The 21,629-nt window shown below is 39.2% G+C and overlaps 1 protein-coding gene across 2 annotated transcripts in view; it reads right to left on the minus strand.

Moving 5' to 3' along the window:
• Positions 1–5,070: 5,070 nt before the first annotated feature.
• LOC149170149 (uncharacterized) overlaps positions 5,071–21,629 on the minus strand; it is a 202,871-nt gene continuing 186,312 nt past the window's right edge. Inside the window, exons 1-4 of one of the 2 annotated variants that reach the window (XM_089428914.1) lie at positions 10,133–10,758; positions 8,933–10,025; positions 8,525–8,830; positions 5,071–8,414 (exon numbers count right to left, since the gene is read on the minus strand). In XM_089428914.1, the coding sequence (XP_089285040.1) occupies positions 5,442–8,414; positions 8,525–8,830; positions 8,933–10,025; positions 10,133–10,677 (4,917 nt within the window). In that variant the 5' untranslated portion in view covers positions 10,678–10,758 and the 3' untranslated portion in view covers positions 5,071–5,441. Of the gene's footprint in view, positions 8,415–8,524; positions 8,831–8,932; positions 10,026–10,132; positions 10,759–21,629 lie in introns of those variants that run through there. The other variant, XM_089428913.1, reaches the window with a different exon arrangement.

Here is a 21,629-nt window from a genome sequence, read left to right on the forward strand (position 1 = left end):
GCTTGACCATTTCTTCTGGCTAGTTTGGGTAATGAATGTTGTGTACTTATTTTCTGATGTGGATGTTGCCTCCTTCGCGTCTGGTGGCCTACCTGTTAGGCTGCGTGACCTGTGGAGGGCAGAACCGGATGATAGTGAACTGACGTGAATATGTTGCAGCTGGGTCTTCTAGAAGCGCAAAGGAGATGTGTCATAAGAGCCTTAGAACCAAGTTTGGAGAGCCAATTTGTCATCTAGAGAATGCCATTGTTAAAATTTTATTTTTTTTTAAAAAGTGTTATGTCGGTGATGTAATTCTAGTTAAAAGAATATAGTGGCATTTTGTTTGGCCAACTATTGTCACACATTTGTGTCTGTGTTGGAAGTGGCCATTCCAACAATAGGCAATTTTATTTGCAAGAATGCTTAACAAACAGATATAATGAATACATGATACTGAAGACGGCATTAGAGGAGCTACATCCAAGATTGGAAGATGATGGACAATCGAGTGTGTGTGAATTAGTGTGAGTTTGTGGAACAGACTCATGGTCTAGTATGAGTCACATATTATAATTAGAACAAATCTACATGTCATATAATCATTTGTAATGATTAGTTGTGGTCTTGAAATGTTTTATGTACATGTTGTGCTGTAAGACCCAGAGAGGCATGCATACCCTTTGTTATGTGTTCCCTCTGTAAGAGAGTTTTAACACCTTGGAAGAGTGTGTCATGCAAGATGGATACACTTGGGTGGGCCATATTGGTTTTAGACTCCATGAGGTGAAATTTTATATTTAGGGGGAGTTCATCGAGAGGTTGGATGAACCATGTATGTGAAGGACTTCCTAGTAGACTGGCGGTTGCAGCAGTTGGGAACCCATGCATTTTGGTAGATGGTTGTTCCTTTATATGGACATCGACAATTGCATGAACAAGGTACAAGGTGTAATTACGAGACTGGACCAGATGTAGACTTTGCATATTGATATCGAGACAAGTACTCATTAAGGGGGTGTGTTGGAATATTTAATTCCTACTTGTCTCAGTTGTGTCTTTCTAACTAGAGGAGTCTGTTCCTAACTATGTTCCTAGTTTGGTGTGTGGTTGAGATATTCTCTCAACCAACAAATTGTGTGTCCAGTATAGTTTTCCTATCTTGAGATAATACTCTTGTATATATGTAATATGATATTTGATTAATAGAAGGGAAGATAGTTTGCACTATCAGTTTCTTATCACTGGTTCCTTAGATTTGTTTGAAGTAATGTTTCCATGTCATATGTAGTTGTTATTGTGAGTTCCTAGGCATCCATCTAGAAGCTATTGATTCCTGTGTTGTGAGTTGGAATCATAATCTAGATGTGTCATAGTCCGTGTATTATGTCCTATATATTTATAATTCTTGTGATCAATAAAATATTGAAGAGTGATTTGTGTTGTGTGTAATTGCACTCTGTGCTCTGGATCTCAATTTCTGATATGGTATCAGAGCCAATGAAAGCTGATATTTGACAAACAAAAGGCCAACTATGTTTGGCAGCCGAGGGTGGAACTTCTTTGAATGTTGTTTTGGTTAGAGTTTGAGGAGCAGCGGATCTATGCAATTGTTGTAGTTGCAAGCCGATAAGAGACATTGTATCATCGATGTTACGTTTTGAGGATCAAAGGTTGACGTAGGATGATTCAGTTGAAAGTTGTTGAATGTTGTTATGCCTTGCTGGCTTGATCTACAAGTATATAGATTTGGCCGTTGTGGTTGCGAGTGAAGGTGCTAAGGTGAAGCTCCACGGGAGGAAGTGTTGACATTTATCAGATCAGATCAAATCGATCGAGGGAAATTCGCGTGTTGCAAGCTAAATTGCACAACGATAATGATATTCAATCTCATGATCTCAATTTGAGTATGAGCTCTATTGGCCAGAGAGATTGCATAATTTCTCCAGTATCATCAGTTTCAAGCAAATATGGTCAATCTGGTGTCGGTAACGTGGGAGAAGAATCAGATCCGCAGATCTCAGATTTGAAAAAGAAAAGAAAAGTGGTAACATGGACTCTCTTCCTTTAGAGAAATTTAATGGCATCAATTTTCATACATAGAAAGTTAAAATTCAAATGCATCTTATGAATAGAGGTTTGTGGAGTATAGTAAAAGGAACCGAAAAGGCTCCTATTGATGCCAAGCTTTTCGTTGAATGGGAAATGAAATAAGACAAGGCTAAGGTTATAATTGGATTGGGTCTTTCAGACACTCAAATGCATTTGATTAATTTAATGAAATCGGCTTATGAAATCTGGGACCATTTGAGTAAGCTATTTGGGGAAAAGGCTATGAATGAAAAGTTCTCCTTAAAACTACAACGCTTTAGTCTCAAAATGCATGATGAGACACCTCTCTCTAATCATACAAATGAGTTAACGTCTCTCTTTGGGAAATTGGCTGAAATTGGTGCTAAGGTAGAAATAGATGATGCTAAAGCAATTCTATTAAATAGCTTATCTCCAAAATATAGCGACATTGTATTCACATTAAGCCAAATGTCTTCTCAATCATTAGAAGGAATGATATCATCACTTTTAGCTTATGAAAAAGGGCAAATACAAAAGGGTCACATGTTGGTGGTCAACATGAACTTGCACTATTTTCCAAAGGCAAAATGAAAAAAACAAAGGGTTCAACAGAATACTTCTACTATCACAAATATGGACATACCGTATGGAATTGTAGAACTCATGCCAGGGATATTCTAAATGGAAAGGAAATTGCAAACATGGCCAAAATGGATGACATGTTAGAATCAGGTAGTGATGGGTTGCTATCAGAATCACCTCTCAAACTATTTTAAAAGTAAAAGAGATTTAAGTTCTTCTATTGTGCGATGTGAGTTGATTGTGTGTTTTTAATTGGTTATAAAAATGATTGATGGTTCTTAAACTGGAAGCCCCGGTGTTCGAAAAATCAATTCTTGTATGTTTGTAATGTTGGCTATAAAAAGGGTTGGTGGTCCTTAAAATGGAAGCCCCGATGTCCAAAACATCAATTCTTGTGTAAGGTCAAGTTGTTTGATCAGCACTTGAGCACATTGAGTATCCATACCTCCATCCTAAATGGCGGATAGCCGAAAGTGAAATATTTGACAGATGGTGGTTGGTCCATAGGATGGTTCATACTTATCGCGGAAACCTTGATGAGCCGAGGTGTCAATATTGTTGATCTTGCAAAGTTCATCAATGATGGTCAGAGGCGGTTACATTTTAAATGGAGGTCAAGTAACAACTCGAAGATGTGGTGGTGAAAGAGCGATGTGTGCGAGATTCCAGAGTGGATGTGGGTGCTGATGAAGACTAGCGAGACATATATTTATTTATTGTTGTTGTAACATGTTTTCAATGTAAACATTAAGGGAGGGTATTCGAAGTAATGCTTCCATGTCATATGTAGTTGTCATTGTGAGTCCCTAGGCATCAGTCTAGAAGCTATTGATTCCTATGTTGTGAGTTAGAATCATGATCCATGTGTCATAGTCCGTGTATTATGTCCTATATATTTGTAATTCTTGTGATCAATAAAATATTGAAGAATTATTTTTGTTGTGTGCAATTGCACTCCGTGCTCTGGATCTCAATTTCTGATAAGATTTTCTAGCTCTTTCTAGGCTCTCTGATGTTACCTTTGATACCAATTTGTTGAAAATGTAGAGGAGAAAAGGTACCAAAATTGACACACACAATAACATACGCTGCGGTTGTTCTATTGATCACACAAACTTAATTTGACTTGATTTAATTATAATAAACCCAACATGGCCTATTTACGTTTTTAGTTAGAGACTCACGCAAAATAACTTCAACATGTAAACACACTATATTTGACTTTTTCCAAAATGAGACTGTCACACTTAAATAAATTAACTCACACTCTAAATCTAAATTGCACTTAACTCAGTTTATCTCTTCATTAACTAAATTAATTCACACTTTAAATCTGAATTGCACTTAACTCAATTTATCTCTTCGTGCATCAATCACAGGAATAATTACTATTTACAACAAAAATAAATTATCAAAAAAATAAATAAATATTGATGAAATAAATACAAAGATGCTCCATTAAGAAAACCACCAAATCCAGTGCTACTGAGATTCACATGTTATAGTTTTATATTTGAATGTAGAGATTTTTTAACTTCGCATATGGTTACGAATGTATATGAAACAAATTTATGGCATCAGCCTCATATTTAAGGTAAGTGACGACTGTGTACAGTAGCATGTAGGTGCTCACATCCAAACTGGAGCCACAGTCGATTCTTTAAAGCCTGGTAGGACCTCAGATGCCTTCATTTCTGATCGTTAAATTAGAGTTTTTGGTGTACATTATAGCATTGCATTCAACAGGTTAGAGATTTTCCTGTGTCCGAAACTTTTGCAGTGCTTTTGAATGTCCTTGGTATTTCAGATAAAAAAACATGTGAGGAACCTAACTATTGGGCAAGCGACTTGTGTCATAAGATTAAGATTGTTTCAGTTCAGATTTATTAGGTTTAACCGCAATCTCAATGGAAAATTATGTCAATATGCTTGGTTGCATAGGTTGAATAATATAAGTTAGGTTTGACCATAATCTCAAAAGTAAATTCATAAATATGTGCGGTCGGGGATATTCATTAATCTAAGTTACAGGGTTCGGAATGTATCAGTCAGTATTATGCCGAAAAACCATTATATGCAACTTACTTGTAAGCAGAGAGCACTAATCTAGCGACTGAAAGCCAAGACAAATCTAGTTACTTACAGCGAACATAGCGAACATAAATTTGGTTATTTCATTCTCTTTTATATTTTATTATTTCATTATGAAAGAATTATTGGTTCTTTAAGGTCTTTGTTGAATTTATTATTTCATTATTTTTCCCAAATTGTTTCGAGAGACCATATAAAATAATGGTCCTCTTTTACATCTTATTCTTTCATTATTATGAAAGAATTATCTTTGTGATTTTATTATTTCATTATTTTTCCCAAATTGTTTTGAGAGACCAGAGACCATATAAAATAAAATAATCGAAAACAAATCAGTGATCCTTGCACATATAAAAGTTAAGGATCTTATTAAATAATTAAAACAAAACCAAATGAACAAGTGGTTACCATTCACATACATATCAAGAATACATTATTGCTTAACCAGATGTTGTTCAAATTTGACTTATAACCTGGATCAATTTCTCCCCTTTGATACAAGCAATTGAATCGCTTTGAAAACTCAGCGAAATTGTGAATAACAAAGAGCTTTCACCATCAAAAACAGATTCATGCGAACCTTTATCGATAAAAGTTGCCTCATCACGTCTGCCTCTTACAATGAATAAATTATCTGTCTCGTTGCGAAATTGCCTCCGCCTGCTTTGCTTTGAACGTAAGTAGAGTGCCTTCATTTGCCCGCGCCGCCTGCTCCACTACTCCACATTGCACACTAATCTGGGACATTTAGAGACATCAACCATGTCGAACGACACATGTTCAACACCTTCAACCACTTCTAACTCCAAACAGCCTCTGACACTTAGCTTTTGAAGCTTTGTAGCCTGTTCCAGCCCCCTGATTCTCTTTAGCTTGACACAATCGAATGCCCATAGCTCTTCCAAACATACCAGTGCTTCCATATTTGGCAACTCCTCTAGATCAGAGCAGCCAGAGATATTTAGGATTCGAAGTCTGGTACACTCGGCCAACCCCTGTATGCTCTTTAGCTGCACACATCCTTTTGCACACAACTCCTTCAAACATCCCAAAGCTTCCATACCCGGCAGCTCTTCTAACTGGGAGCACCCTTGGACAATTAGCTTTTGAAGCTTTGTAGCCTGTTCCAGCCCCCTGATTCTCTTTAGCTTGACACAATCGAGTGCACGTAGCTTTTCCAAACATACCAGTGCTTCCATATTTGGCAGCTCCTCTAGATCAGAGCAGCCAGAGATATTTAGGGTTCGAAGTCTTGTACACTCGGCCAAAACCTGTATTCTCTTTAGCTTGACACAATCGCGTGCCCGTAGCTTTTCCAAACATACCAGTGTTTCCATATTTGGCAGCTCCTCTAGATCAGAGCAGCCAGAGATACTTAGGGTTCGAAGTCTTGTACACTCGGCCAACCCCTGTATGCTCTTTAGCTGCACACATCCTTTTGCCCACAGCTTCTCCAAACATCCCAATGTTTCCATACCCGACAGCTCTTCTAACTGGGAGCACCCTCGGACACTTAGCTTTTGAAGCTTTGTAGCCCGTTCCAGCCCCCTGATTCTCTTTAGCTTCACACAATCGAGTGCCCATAGCTCTTCCAAACATACCAGTGCTTCCATATTTGGCAGCTCCTCTAGCTCAGAGCAGCCAGAGATACTTAGGATTCGAAGTCTTGTACACTGGGCCAACCCCTGTATGCTCTTCAACTGCACACATCCTTTTGCCCACAGCCCCTTCAAACATCCCAATGTTTCCATACCCGGCAGCTCTTCTAACTGGGAGCACCCTTGGACACTTAGCTTTTGAAGCTTTGTAGCCTGCTCCAGCCCCCTGATTCTCTTTAGCTTGACACAATCGCGTGCCCATAGCTCTTCCAAACATACCAGTGCTTCCATATTATGCAGCTCCTCTAGATCAGAGCAGCCAGAGATATTTAGGATTCGAAGTCTTGTACACTCGGCCAATCCCTGTATGCTCTTCAACTGCACACATCCATTTGCCCACAACTCCTCCAAACATCCCAATGTTTCCATGCCGGGCAGCTCTTCTAACTGGGAGCACCCTTGGACACTTAGATTTTGAAGCTTTGTAGCCTGTTCCAGCCCCCTGATTCTCTTTAGCTTGACACAATCGCGTGCCCGTAGCTTTTCCAAGCATACGAGTGCTTCCATATTTGGCAGCTCCTCTAGATCAGAGCAGCCGGAGATATTTAGGATTCGAAGTCTTGTACACTCGGCCAATCCTTGTATGCTCTTCAACTGCACACATCCATTTGCCCGCAACTCCTCCAAACATCCCAATGTTTCCATGCTCGGCAGCTCTTCTAACTGGGAGCACCCTTGGACACTTAGCTTTTGAAGCTTTGTAGCCTGTTCCAGCCCCCTGATTCTCTTTAGCTTGATACAATCGCGTGCCTGGAGCTTTTCCAAGCATACGAGTGCTTCCATATTTGGCAGCTCCTCTAGCTCAAAGCAGCCAGAGATACTTAGGATTCGAAGTCTTGTACACTGGGCCAACCCCTGTATGCTCTTCAACTGCACACATCCATTTGCCCGCAACACCTCCAAACATCCCAACGTTTCCATGCCCGGCAGCTCTTCTAGCTGGGAGCACCCTTGGACACGTAGCTTTTGAAGCTTTGTAGCCTGTTCCAGCCCCCTGATTCTCTTTAGCTTGACACAATCGCGTGCCCATAGCTCTTCCAAACATACCAGTGCTTCCATATTTGGCAGCTCCTCTAGATCAGAGCAGCCGGAGATATTTAGGATTCGAAGTCTTGTACACTTGGCCAATCCCTGTATGCTCTTCAACTGCACACATCCATTTGCCTGCAACACCTCCAAACATCCCAATGTTTCCATGCCCGGCAGCTCTTCTAACTGGGAGCACCCTTGGACACTTAGCTTTTGAAGCTTTGTAGCCTGTTCCAGCCCCCTGATTCTCTTTAGCTCGACACAATCGCGTGCCCATAGTACTTCCAAACATACCAGTGCTTCCATATTTGGCAGCTCCTCTAGATCAGAGCAGCCGGAGATACTTAGGATTCGAAGTCTTGTACACTCGGCCAATCCCTTTATGCTCTTCAACTGCACACATCCATTTGCCTGCAACACCTCCAAACATCCGAATGTTTCCATGCTCGGCAGCTCTTCTAACTGGGAGCACCCTTGGACAATTAGCATTTGAAGCTTTGTAGCCTGTTCCAGCCCCCGTATTCTCTTCAGCTTAAGACAATCGCCTGCGGATAGCTTTTCCAAACATACCAGTGCTTCCGTATTTGGCAGCTCCTCTAGCTCAGAGCAGCCGAAGATAAATAGGATTCGAAGTCTTGTACACTGGGCCAACCCCTGTATGCTCTTCAACTGCACACATCCATGTGCCCACAACTCCTCCAAACATCCCAATGTTTCCATGCCCGGCAGCTCTTCTAACTGGGAGCACCCTTGGACAACTAGCCTTTGAAGCTTTGTAGCCTGTTCCAGCCCCCGTATTCTCTTCAGCTTAAGACAACCGCCTGCGCATAGCTCTTCCAAACATACCAGTGCTTGCATATTTGGCAGCTCCTCTAGATCAGAGCAGCCAGAGATATTTAGGATTCGAAGTCTTGTACACTGCCCCAGCCACCGTATGCTCTTCAACAACACACATCTCTCTACCCGCAACTCCTCCAAACATTCTGCCAGCTGGAGTGGTTCCTGCGAAAGAGAGAGAAATGTTAACGTGTTTGAATCAGAAGAAAGACATTGTGGTGAAATCTTAATAGCGACTAAATATTACCATGTTGACACAACAAATTCCTACTTACCTGTAATTCGCCTTCTCTTTCCCACAATGTGTTTAATACACTGTCTGACGCTTCCAGGAACTTCAAATTCTTCACGGAAACCCATGAAGGCAGGGTCGAGTGGGGACACTTCGTCCATCTGAGCCATAATAGATTTGGTAACTCCACCCTCCTCAAAATGCTTTCCAAGATATCATTTTCAGTATCAAGAATTTTCAAATTCCTCAACATCCTTTCCAAAACAGCTTTTTCAGTAGCATCAACACCACATACATCTTCATCATGTTCACCGTGAACCATCCGAATTCCCCGCACAGACCTTATTTCCTATTCATCGTAAAGAAAACAATCGTTATTACTGGTCCATTCAATAATTGATCTAAAAGTCATAATCTATACAGGATTGAATAATTGAAACTGAACACTTACAGAATATAACAAATTATGGACGACGTTCTTAGTCCGTCGCCAAAGTCGACGCGGAGACGAAGTCTCAGCAAATTCTATTCTCAAATCCCTAACGTGGTCATGCATACGTATCCTGTCCCGACTGTCAACTTCCGCTAGGCATTTGTTTTGTAGAACTTGAAACCCCCTCCTTCCTCTCCAGCCCGAGCTGTTCCATATTCCTATGGCTGTCTCTCTGTCTGTTCCTATAAAGTAACATGCAATATCTAAGAATATTTGTTTTTCCTCTTTATTAAGTTTATTATAACTTGTTTTAAACGTATTATGGATCTCGTCCGGGAGCATGTGTTGGAGACTGCCCAATTCGTCTTCCCAGTCAGATTTGTCTCTTCCATACACAAGTGCCCCCAATACTTTTAAGGACAGGGGCAATCCCTTACAAGCTTCCAAGAACCGATCTACTAAAGATTCAAATCCTGGCCTTGGATACCGCTGGCTGAAGGCGTAGGAGCAGAAGAGAACTTGTGAGTGTTCTCGGTTAAGCCCTCTTAACCCATAAATGGATGAGTTTTCAACTTTTGAGCTTATGAGAATGTGTTTATCTCTTGATGTAATCAATATTAAACTATTAGAGTGCAGATCATGGATTTCAGGCACAAGTGCATCCACTTGATTCACATCATCTAATATCACTAAGGCATTACAAGATTTGAGAGGCTCTTTCAGCATCTCTGTACCTTTATCAACACTGTTTACAGTCTCATCTTTTAGGGTCAAGCTTTTAAAAAGATCTCTCTGCATCAAATTTAAAGTGCCTTTAGCGGCACTATCTTTGATGTCATGCAAAAAGCAGCATCTATGATAATCAGATTTTCTTCTATTGTAGAATTCCTTAGCCAAAGTGGACTTTCCTATGCCACCTAAACCCCAGATCCCTAACATCTGAGGTCTCGCGCTCTGCTTTTGCTGCAATCCGACTTTAACTTCAAAATCTTTCAGTTTATGGTCCAAACCTGTTGGAAATTTGGCCACGTGCAAAACTGGCTTTTGCTTTTTCAGAATCTTCAACAGACGTTGAAGCACCTTATCCAGCAGCTCCACCTCCACCTCCTCGCTTTTATTTAAAACAAAAACATAGATAGTATTGTGAGAAACCAACGTCTATTTCTATTTACTAAACATAAAACACTACCATATCCAAAGCAAAGGTTGAATTCTCACCCAATATTCCACTCCTCCAGCTCAAAACCACTGATGTCTGCCACCTGAGCAAGTGCATTTCTCCAATTTTCAATGACGTTGGCGTCATATCGCGGCTTCTCCGCCTGCGTTTGAGGGTCAGAAGTTTTCTTCTTTGCCAGGTTTTCTATGTCTTGAGCATATTTTCCTTTTTTACCGCGCGTCCAGCGAACCTCAGCCGGCGAGACACCGTAAAATACTGGAATTATGGGAGCCTCTGTCTGCAACATTTGTAGGAGCTCATCTAGGCACCAATTTGATTCAGCATATCCGCGAGATAAGATCGCGACGTGGACAGAGGCGGTGTTGATAGCTTGTTTTATTTGAGAGGGAAAATTGTATCCCTGTTGCAACTCCTCCTGATCCAGAAAGGCAGTTACTCCGTTTGAGAGAAGGCGAACGTAGAGAGACCTCGCGAAGGTTTTCTTTGTATCAGGACCCCTGTGGTTTATAAACACTTCGTGCCACTGATTGTTGCTAGAATGAGGAGTGGAGGCAGGGGCAGCGATGGAGGACGATGCAGCCATTGCAAATTGGAAAACAGAAGTGAAAATGGTAGGTAGTGATTGTCTATGCTATGGGCGCAATTTGCAGAGGAGGAAATAAGTTAGGATTTCAGAAGCGCACTGAGATTGTTCTGAGGATTGGTGTGCAGTGCTATTCTTATATATAGACACACATTAACCCTATGAAATGATTTGATTTTTTTAAACTTCCATGAGGTTAAAAAAAAATAGTTTATTAGTTTTTTATTTTTCGTTTTTGTAATTTAATTTTTTAATGTACTGGTCTAATTTTACAATTATTTTTTAGTTGAGAAGATAATGTCAATAATTTGATGCTAACATATTTTCATAATTTTATGTGATGTCTTTGAATGCATCACATTTCAAAATGAAATGTTTTTCCAATTCTATTACCCCACAGACATGCAAAATATACACATCCGTTCTTCCCAAGTTTTTTTAGGCCTTTTCCACCCTCTTGTGTCACACCAAAGTTGATGCGAGTTGGTTCTTAATTGAGCAATTATAACCTTTTCCCTCCATGGAACGCTAGCTCCAACTAAGTCTTTTTGTTGTAGATCACACGTAGAGTTGAATTCCTCAATGTAGTACTTCTTCTTTGTACTCGACTTGTTTCCCATACTCGTTTACTAAACTTCTCCATAACAAAATTCTTTAACTCCTTGCTATTTGTGGGATAGGCATTGAGGTAGATATTTCATTTTTGCATCTATTTGTAGTTTTATTTCATCCATGTTTTCTTTCTTTCACTCATGCCTTCATTGAAAATAACATTAGGCCATCTACCTACTCCCATTTGCTCAATTCTTTTTAGACATCTTATGAGCCGCACCATATCAATTGCTTGGATGAGAGTTGCTCCAGTGTCACTCAACATTAAGTACCCAACTTTTTATTTTGAACTAGCTCATGATCAAACGCTTTTGGATTTTGTCAATTTGTTTCCATTTTGAAACGAGACGCTGCTAGCCCACAATTCACACCCATAAAGCATCATTGGACAAACTAGAGTTCAAAAATCACTTTAATCATTTTCCAATCCCATAACTATGCATTTCTACATCTTTTTTGAAGAGCATATAATGTTTTCCACCCTCCTAAAATTTTCTTCTTTCTGCAATCTTCCCAATTAAGTTTGTTGTTGAAATCAATCCTAACGTACTTGTGGGCGAAAACATTTGTGGTGAAATCTTGATATGTTTTAATTGAATTAGTTTTTTTACTGTACATGGATTTAGCACCCTGGAAAACCCTTAAAACACTTTTAATGTGCAGGAATCACTTATCAAACTTGTGATTTCAATGAATTCATACAGATTAAATCTAAAAAATCCCACTAAATTTTTTTCAAAAAATAACATTAAAAACCACTGAATTAAATTTGGAGTGGAAGTATAACAATCATTCGTGACTCGTGTAAAGACTCTCACTGTCTTGGTTTCTTGGTTTCTAAATGGACGGTGGTGGAATTATGGTCCGCTTGCATTCTCTACATTTTACTTTTCACGGTGCGTGTATAGACCTATACGCAAAGAGAGAAGCCGCACAATTGATTGTTGTCGTTGTCACTGTCACTTGGAAGGTTGAAGGTAAAACGGGTGGAATTTTGACTGACTAGAGGGGCGAAGAGATTCGGAGTTGTTTAATTAGGTGGAGGAATTTTTGGTACGTTAAAAATAGTTAGATTTTGGGTGAAAAAATTCAAAAAATATTATAGAGTCAATGTTTGAATCGTGTTGATTGTGGATTTAGCACCATCTTTCAAGACACTTAAATTTTAAAGTTTAACAACTATAACTTGGATTTACAAAAATCTTTCTGAAATTTTCTTTAAATATAACCAAAATCTCTATAATTTTCCAGACAACTCCTTCTATGATGTGCCAATGGCTGTTTAATCAATGATATACTTGATTGGAAAGGGCGAAGTGGAAAATTGATTGGCCGATGGGACGAAACCAATTACTCCCAAAAAGCAAAGGTATCCATTTTTTAAGAGCTTGTCGGTAGATGGTGGGACAATAAACGTGGACCAATTAGTCCAAAAACTAAAGTTGTCTATTCAACTATTTTTTGTCGGGAAGTAACAGCTGTGTGAACGATGGTGGGAACTTGGAAGTTGGAATACATCGATGAACCAGATACTCACAATAAAAGTAAACCGTATACTCACTCTCAAAGGGCAGACATTGGTTTTTGTTTTTCGAGGGGCCGAATACCGCTGTTTGATCATCTTGTCCGTTAGTGGTATCTAATCGTTGACTCTGAACGTCTTCTTCGCGTCTGAACGGACGGTGGTTGCCGTGGAATTATACTCTGCATGCGTTCTGTGCTTTTTCCTTTCACGGTATATTGATTGACACGCAAAGAAACAAGCTTGGGGTGGCACCGTGGCACAATTGATGGCTGTCACTACCGCCTGAATGTAAAACGCGTGGAAACTTGAGTGGAGACAAGCTTGGGGTGGCACAATTGATGGCTGTCACTACCACTTGAATGTAAAACGCGTGGAAACTTGAGTGGAGACAAGCAAGGGGTGGCACAATTGATGGCTGTCAACTACCACCTGAATGTAAAACGCGTGGAAACTTGAGTAGAGACAAACTTGGGGTGGCACGATTGATGGCTGTCACTACCACTTGAATGTAAAACGCGTGGAAACTTGAGTGGAGACAAGCAAGGGGTGGCACAATTGATGCCTGTCACTACCACCTGAATGTAAAACGCGTGGAAACTTGAGTAGAGACAAACTTGGGGTGGCACAATTGATGGCTGTCACTACCACTTGAATGTAAAACGCGTGGAAACTTGAGTGGAGACCAGCAAGGGGTGGCACAATTGATGGCTGTCACTACCACCTGAATGTAAAACGCGTGGAAACTTGAGTAGAGACAAACTTGGGGTGGCACAATGGATGGCTGTCACTACCATTTGAATGTAAAACGCGTGGAAACTTGAGTGGAGATGGCAATTTTTATTTCCAACTTTATTGAAATATAAATGTGTCTGATATGCAAGGGGAATAGGAGTTGCTTTGCTGTTAACATGTCAAAATCAATTTTGAGGGAAATATAAATGCAAGGCAACTCCTATTCCCTTTCCATATCAGACCACATTTATATTTCAATAAGGTTGGAAATAAGAACCAGCCAGGGGTGGCACAATTGATGGCTGTCACTACTAAATGTAAAACGCGTGGAAACTTGAGTAGAGACCAACTTGGGGTGGCACGATTGATGGCTGTCACTACCACTTGAATGTAAAACGCGTGGAAACTTGAGTGGAGAGGCGAAGTGAACATTTTATTTTATGGGCGGGTGACTGTTGTTTAGGGATTTAACGTGTACATGTACAACCATACGTAATTTTGATCAAACTTTTCACATATCAATTTCGTAAATATACTTACTAGCTGTACATCATAGGGTTAGCCCTACATCGTAGGGTTTGTGTGGGTTTACTTTCGATGAAGTCTAACTTCAAATCTCATATATTCAATTCTCTTATCCAAAAGCAAACGAAACTGTTATTCTTATTCTTATTATTTTATATTTCAATATGATTCATTATTAAAAATTAATAGAAATTAAAAAAATCTCAACAAAATAATATAATCAATTTTAATTTTATTTTTGATTTTATAATGTTTTGAAAAATTTTAATTTTTGATTTTTTAATTTTCTAACAGATCAATTTGTTCTCTTAAACATCTACACATATATATAGCTTGAGTAGGCCTAATGGTTAAGAGCATGTGTTTCTTCCTAAGAGGTCATAGGTTCAAAACCAGAGGGGGGTAGAGTATGGATGCCTTCGTAGACTTAGCAATCAAATCGTTGCGTGGAGGTGGGTCCCTTGTCCCACAAACAAAGGGGTCTCATACACCAATTTGGTGTCTGGCTTGTTAGATCAAATACTCCACCTTTTCCCTGACGAAGAACCACAGTAGAGGGTTCAGAACGTTGGCTCCAAGAAATCATTCGATGTGATCTCTTCGAAAAAATCTCTTCTAAACATTATGGATCACAGAAGTCTAAACTCAAAAAAATAATCAACTATTTAAAAATAATAGAAATTTAAATAGTTGTTTAGCAACTTTTCTATTTCTAGGGTTTTTTTACGCTTCTATTTATTGATTTTTAATGGTGCCCCATGGAGGGGGAGGAGGGCTCTCATATAGAAATATCGTTGCTAGAAAAGCTAATCAATTTGCCCCATGCAAATCCAACAATACCTTAGCCCATAAATCCCAATCTCAGCTAGAGGTGAATTCATTTAGTTCAATATGCAGTGATGCCGCAACTCCTGCATCCGCTACTCCAACAATGAAAAATCTAAAAGGAAGTGGTTCTTGTCTTCCTCATACAATTAAAACACCCCTTCTAGAAATCCCTACAGAAAAAATAGGGGAACAATTTGAATATAGGTGAAAGTAGGATGTAATATGTAAATTTGTAGGTCTCTGGCCCTTGAAATAAAACTTGCTCAACTTGATCCAAAAGAAATTGACACTTAAAGGGGATCTTGACCTCAAGTTGGATTCCAAGGGTTTCTTCACGACCATCTTCAACAATATAGAAGATAGAGATTGTATATTCTAGGGAGAACCATATTTCATGGATTCACTTGGTTTATTCATGAAACCATGAGTTCAAATATTTAACCTCGATAGAGAAGACTTCTCTTCGGCTCCAGTTTGGATCTGTCTTTATTCACTCCCTTAGGAGTTTTTGGATCCTAACATCCTTAAAAGCATTGACAATATTATAGGGCATTTTATTATGATCTTGGATACCACATAGCAAGGTCAATACACTTCTTATGCTCGCCTTTGTGCTTACCTAGATATATCAAACCCCCTCCTAACTAGCATTCAACTGAGTAATGAAGGTGAACTATGGGAACCACTAATAAATTATGAGAAAATCCCCTTCAAATGTCGAAATTCCAGAGATACAACCATTTTCTCCGAGAGTGCCCACCAAACCAAGTTTAGAAAAATGTGCAAACACGTTTGTCCTCGAATCCAGATGGATTTACCATGATCACCAATAGAAGGAAGATAGATAAAAGGGGATAAAGGGATTTAGCTTCTAAAAATGCAACAGGCAGAAACCTGTACACGGTTCTGCAATAGCTAGAAGAAAATGAGATAACAAGGGGAGAAAAAAGGCCTAAGATGGTAGATAGTGGGTAAACAAGTTAATAATAACCAAAACAAGCAAGGCTACACAAGGACAATAGACTGGACATGATTACCAAGAATATCTAGAGATGAAGGACAATACCCAAGAGTTTTCTAATCTAGAGAACTTTGAGGCAATGAAACTACAAAACATTGATTTGCAATCCCTAGCAAAGGAATGGAGAAACATAGATCCAACAACTATCCCATAGGATCAAGTACAAAACATTACCGAAGCATACCTTTAGAATCAATATCAAATTATTTATCATGCTCAAGAACTCTGTAAGACCCCTACACACAACTCTTCTTTTTCCTCTCATGGAATTAAAGGAAATGCTCCAAGAGATTAATTGAACATTCCAAAAGAACCAAAGAAGAAAGATCATAAAAATAATAGCCAATTATGACAGGACCAAGGTGATTACTTGGTGAATACTGACAGAGTGTCACCAATAGATGTTATCTTTCAACCCTCCTCTCAATGTCATCAATGAAGGTCATATCATGGAACAATAGCGGTCTTAATGGGAAATCCAGTTAAAGACTCCTAAAAATTAAAATACGCAAGAATAACCAGATATCATGATGATTCAGGAAACCAAATGCTCCTTTAAGTATCTTGGTAAGCTTCTAAAGCATGTCTAGATAAATTGTGATTATTTATCCCAGTTTGCTCAAGGAGCATCAAGAGGCATTTCTATCATATGGAATCCCTCCTTAGTCACTCTCTAGGATTCCTTTTCTCTACCTAGAATCCTAACTACTAAGTTGCAGCCCATTGGCTAAACCTTTTCAAGCTTTATAACCAATGTATATATGGCCCCATTATTCCTTTTGACAAGAATTTTTTTCTTCAAAATATCCATAAAGTTTCAAGGCTTATAGGGGAAAATTATTGATAACAAGTGGGGATTTCAACTGATAAAGAATGTCAATAAAAAGAAAGGCAAGTTTCATAGGGTCGATGAAGTAGACCCTCTTTTCTATGAGTTTATCAACGACTCAAAACTTATAGATTTGGGCACTCATAATGGCTTCTACACTTTGAATAACAAGTGAGGGGACACCTAAAAAATTGCTTCAAGACTTTACTGGTTCCTCATTATGTAGTCTTTCTTTATTTCAGGCATAAACTTTAGATCTTTGATTCTCCCCTGCTATAGTTCAGACCATTGGCCTATAGAACTCTCTTTGCACTGGATTGACAGTCCCGGGAATGTCGCTCATATTCGAGGCTTTCTAGTTAATGCATCCATATTTCCTCCCTAAGGTGGAAAAATGGTGGAGAGAATCAGACCACATTCCTAGAACCCTCATGGATTTCTTCCAGTAACATCTAAAATATCTTAAATAAAAAATCAATTAATGTAATGCTAAATATTTTGGTGGCATCCACAAAGAAAAACTAAAGCTAGAATAAGAGATGACCATTATCCAACAAACAATAATATTAGATGGATGGTTTAAATAATTAAAACATTAAGATGGTATTACTCACCTCCAGCTAGAGGAAAGGATGAAGCAAGAGGAAATCTTTTGGAAACAAAAATACGGAGTTCAATGGCTAAAGGAAGGGAAAAAAACTCTAAATTCTTCCATAGATATAAGATCAATCACAGGAAAAGTAACATGATTTCAAGCATCAAAACATCCAATCAACAAAAGGTAGAAATCATTTTTGGGATTCAACTGCGTTAAGTAAGTCATTCAAACGTATGACCATTTCCATGAGAGGTAGTCGTAACTGACTAATTTCTCATGATTTTTGAATAGTTCACTTAGCACTCATTGCATCGGGTGATGCTCACAGGGGTGAAGAAGTGGGATTGAAACTAGTGAAATGTGGAGAACGAATCACATAGCATCAATCATCACTTCCGGGGCTTGCACCCGGTAACCAGGACTTCCCAGGAGGTCACCCATCCCAGAACTCCTCTGGCTCAAGCGCGCTTAACTGTGGAGTTTTTCCCACAATCAAGCCCACTTAGCTTGCATGTAAGGAGGTGTCCATCAGGTGTCCATTGAATGGATGAAAACATTGAATGGATTATGCGTGCACTTAGCATTAGTGTTCCTAAGTTTCTCAGAGGCTATCGATGCAACTTCCTTCATGGCGCTTGCTTCACTGGCAGCTATGTCCTTGGTATTCCTACTATCCATTTCTTCCAATTCAACATTTCTTTTCTGTCTCTTATTTTTTTCCTTTTCTTCTAAGTCTAGGCACCAATAACATACATTTAAGCTCTCTGATTCCAACTGATCAGAGTACAGTTTGATGCGATATCTGCAAGAGTGGTGGCATATGAACAAAGAAGAAAAATAGTGTATCATATCCATGTAGAGAAAAGAATATTAGACACTATGATTCTTGAAATTGTTGTGGAACAGAGACTCACATATGTGTTGAAATTGAAATTGCTGTGAAATGGAGACTCATGTGTTGAAGTCGATGGTTGCATCTTTGGAATCATGCTGGAGTTTTCCTTGTCAGTTTGATCTAGTGTAATGCATCTGGTTCAGGTTGGTTGTGCTTATGGTCTTACGCGGTAGAGATTTTAGAGCCTGCTCGGCATAGGGCTAGCTTAGTATTTGAAAGAGAAATCCGTGTTCAAATTTCCCAGTAATGACTCTGTTGTTTCTTGTCTCAGAACATATCAACAGCAACCCGAGTTGGTGGCAAACTATTTCGGCCAAAACATATTAGCAAAGTGAAAAATACTTCCCTGGACTCGGCAGGCGATCTCTCAGAACTAGGCTCCTGTCCCTAGTGCATGCAAAGTGGAAGTGTCTTTAACTCAAGCTCCCCCTCTGTGGTGAGATACAATGAACAAGGTGAGACTTCAAACCTCAATGGTGAGGGAACATGTAATACATGCAACAGATTTTAATAAGTGTTATCTCTCGTGTCAAAATGGCTAGGTTATTAGTCGGGCTCAGACTTTGCAGAGCACCTGCTAACCTGTAAGCGTTATACCTGCCATGCAACCTGCATTATATTCCACCTTATTTCTCTACTGCTCTTCGACCTAGCTTGGCTGGCTATTCTGCCCCGCGTCTGGTTTCCATCCTTTTATAAGTGCGATTGCCCAATACGCATGCAAATTACTTGAGGGATCTTCTGCCCTGCGTCTAGTTTCCATCCTTTTTGTAACTCAGAGCAAATTACTTGAGGGATCTCAAATTTATCTAGTAAAGAGCTGATGCCCAGCACAGTAGCATATCGTTGATGCCCAGCGCCTACCTTCTTCAACCGACCCCTCCCTTATTTCTTATCTAGCTTGAGCATGCTTTCATTTTAGCTAGCCTACACCCTGGGGTTCTACAGTGTGAGTGTGATCCAGTTGCCATCAATAGGTATCACCGTGTCAAATAGTGATATGTAAGCATGCTAGTGCTCATCACTGATAGATACATGGTTGTAACATGGGCCAGCTTTTACATTTTAATTCATATTTAATTAAATTAATATAATTCCTTTAATATATGTGGTTGTAACATGGGCCATATTTTATATTTTAATTCATATTTAATTAAATTAATATATTTCCTTTAGTAACTAGTTAACTGTAACAATTATCACCATGCACTCTGCCCGATATTAGATTTCGGATGCATTACAGGGTCTCCCGGCCACATGCGTTAAGTTTATACATGCACTCTACCAGATGTATTACAGGGTCTTGTCACCACATGCTCTGGCCAACATGATATTTTGGTATGCCAATGTCGATGGCCTAATATACCGAAAAATGATGGGATAATTCCCATTTGTTAACAAATTTTTGCGAACATTGGGTATCAGGGGTTCTGCGTGGATATTTCAATGAAGTGCCAATCTTTAACTCGGTCGAGTACTAATAAATCATTTTTACGGGTCGACTGTTCTATACAATGGGTGTACATCCTACAAGATGCAAAGTAAGTTTTCCATTATTTCACGCTTCTGTGTCTTTTAAATTCTATTGTTTATGGAACCCATGTGTGAAAACCTCATCCTTGAAGTAGATTTTCATGCGTCTTGACGAGTCTGTCCTTGGCTGTCTCCACACTTCGATAGATGAATCGAGGTATAGCATTGGCGTCCTTCCATCTATTGAATATGCATCATGGGTGCCTGTTGATGTAGCCCCTACCTAAACTGGTCTAAATCCGCTTAGTATAGGCCATACCCCTTCGTATCTAAAATTACATTCAGGTGTAAAACGGGCGGTTCCTAAATGGTTAAGGTAGTCGGAATCCTCACTTTTGTATCTGCGATTCCACAACAAAATAAATTGTGAATAAGAATTTCAATCAAGGGAACGATCATGGATGATTTTATTATTAATAGTCCAGGAAACCATAACTTTAGAAATTGGATAAAACAGTGTACAATGTCAATTATATCCTTTTAATGATCTCTTTTTCACAATCATCAACAAATTACCCTCAAAAAGTCCAGAAAATGATTTACCTGTTGAAACCACACAACTGAGAATACAGACTTTGTTAAGAGGAGCCTCTGGATTAATTTGGGCAACACAACTGACATGCACAACTGTATACTGTCTGAAAGTGGATGTGCCAAGGAAGTGGTAAATGGGTTTCCCATTGATTGAAAACCTCAACTTCCCGTCATTTATCATAACCCCCCTGTCAGTATTAATTCTTAGAAGATCACACATGTTGCTTTCGTCTGACTTGCAGTGTCTGCATTCTCCACATTCTCCAGTAAATAATGGAAGCACACAGTCACCCTCCTTGAGGTCAGTCACCCCTTCTCCAACACTCTCAACAACTCTGTGTCAAGCAACAAACCTATAGTTAGTGACCAATGAATTACAAGAAAATCACTGTCCCTTTTCCCTTTTGAAATTCTACATGATGCCTGCTAGTATGACTAATTAATTTCTTTGAAATCCTACATGCCTGCTAGTATGACTAATTAATTTCTTTGAAATCCTGAATGCCTGCTAGTATGACTAATTAACTTTTTTGAAATCCCACATGCCTACTAATATGACTAACTAATTTTTTTGAATACATAGAACTCATGGGCAAGAGTAGAGTGCATACCCAACTGCTTCATGTCCCAAAATGCGGGGAAAGAGAGGAGTTTGGCCCTGCAACCAAAGCAGTATCAGTATCAATCATTCCATTTCACTGTTAAAAGCAATATTTGTATGTGTTATACAGTACATTACAATTGGAGATGTGTAATTAATATCCTTCCTTCAAATTTTCTTGATGTTTAATGATAATTATTCATAGCATACCTTTGCTTCCCAGAAATAAAGGTCTGTATGACACAAGGCAGTATAATGCACTTTGATTCTGACTTCCATTGCCTGTGGAGGAGCCACTTCCACTTCTTCAATCTTCAGAAGCTCCCCTACACCCCATGCAACAGCAGCTGTAACAAAAGTACAAATCAAAATATATCAGATTTCAAGAAGCATAAATTGCACACATACAGTTTGCATAAATCCAGCTTAACCCTGAAAACCAATTTTGCCATGAAATGATATACATGAAATAAAAAGAATGTGGCCATGACTCCTTGCACTGAACTGAAGTAGTTACCTTTGCATTTGATAACCTGGCCTGCAGTACAGCTCGCCATTTTCCTTTCTGCCCAAACAAACAAACTTACTATTGCCTTTCGCGTTGGTGTTACAGGAGGCAGAGATGGATCCTTAATTTATATTCTATTTCCTTTGAAATTTCCTTGAGTGAATGATGTTGAATTGCTTGTTGATGTAGAATCGTTTTTGATATCTTGACA

This window comes from Pinus tabuliformis, chromosome 4_2 (assembly GCF_031772625.1).
Source record: "Pinus tabuliformis cultivar Carrire ecotype Pingquan chromosome 4_2, CPIR1, whole genome shotgun sequence".
Classification (NCBI taxonomy): Eukaryota; Viridiplantae; Streptophyta; class Pinopsida; order Pinales; family Pinaceae; genus Pinus; species Pinus tabuliformis.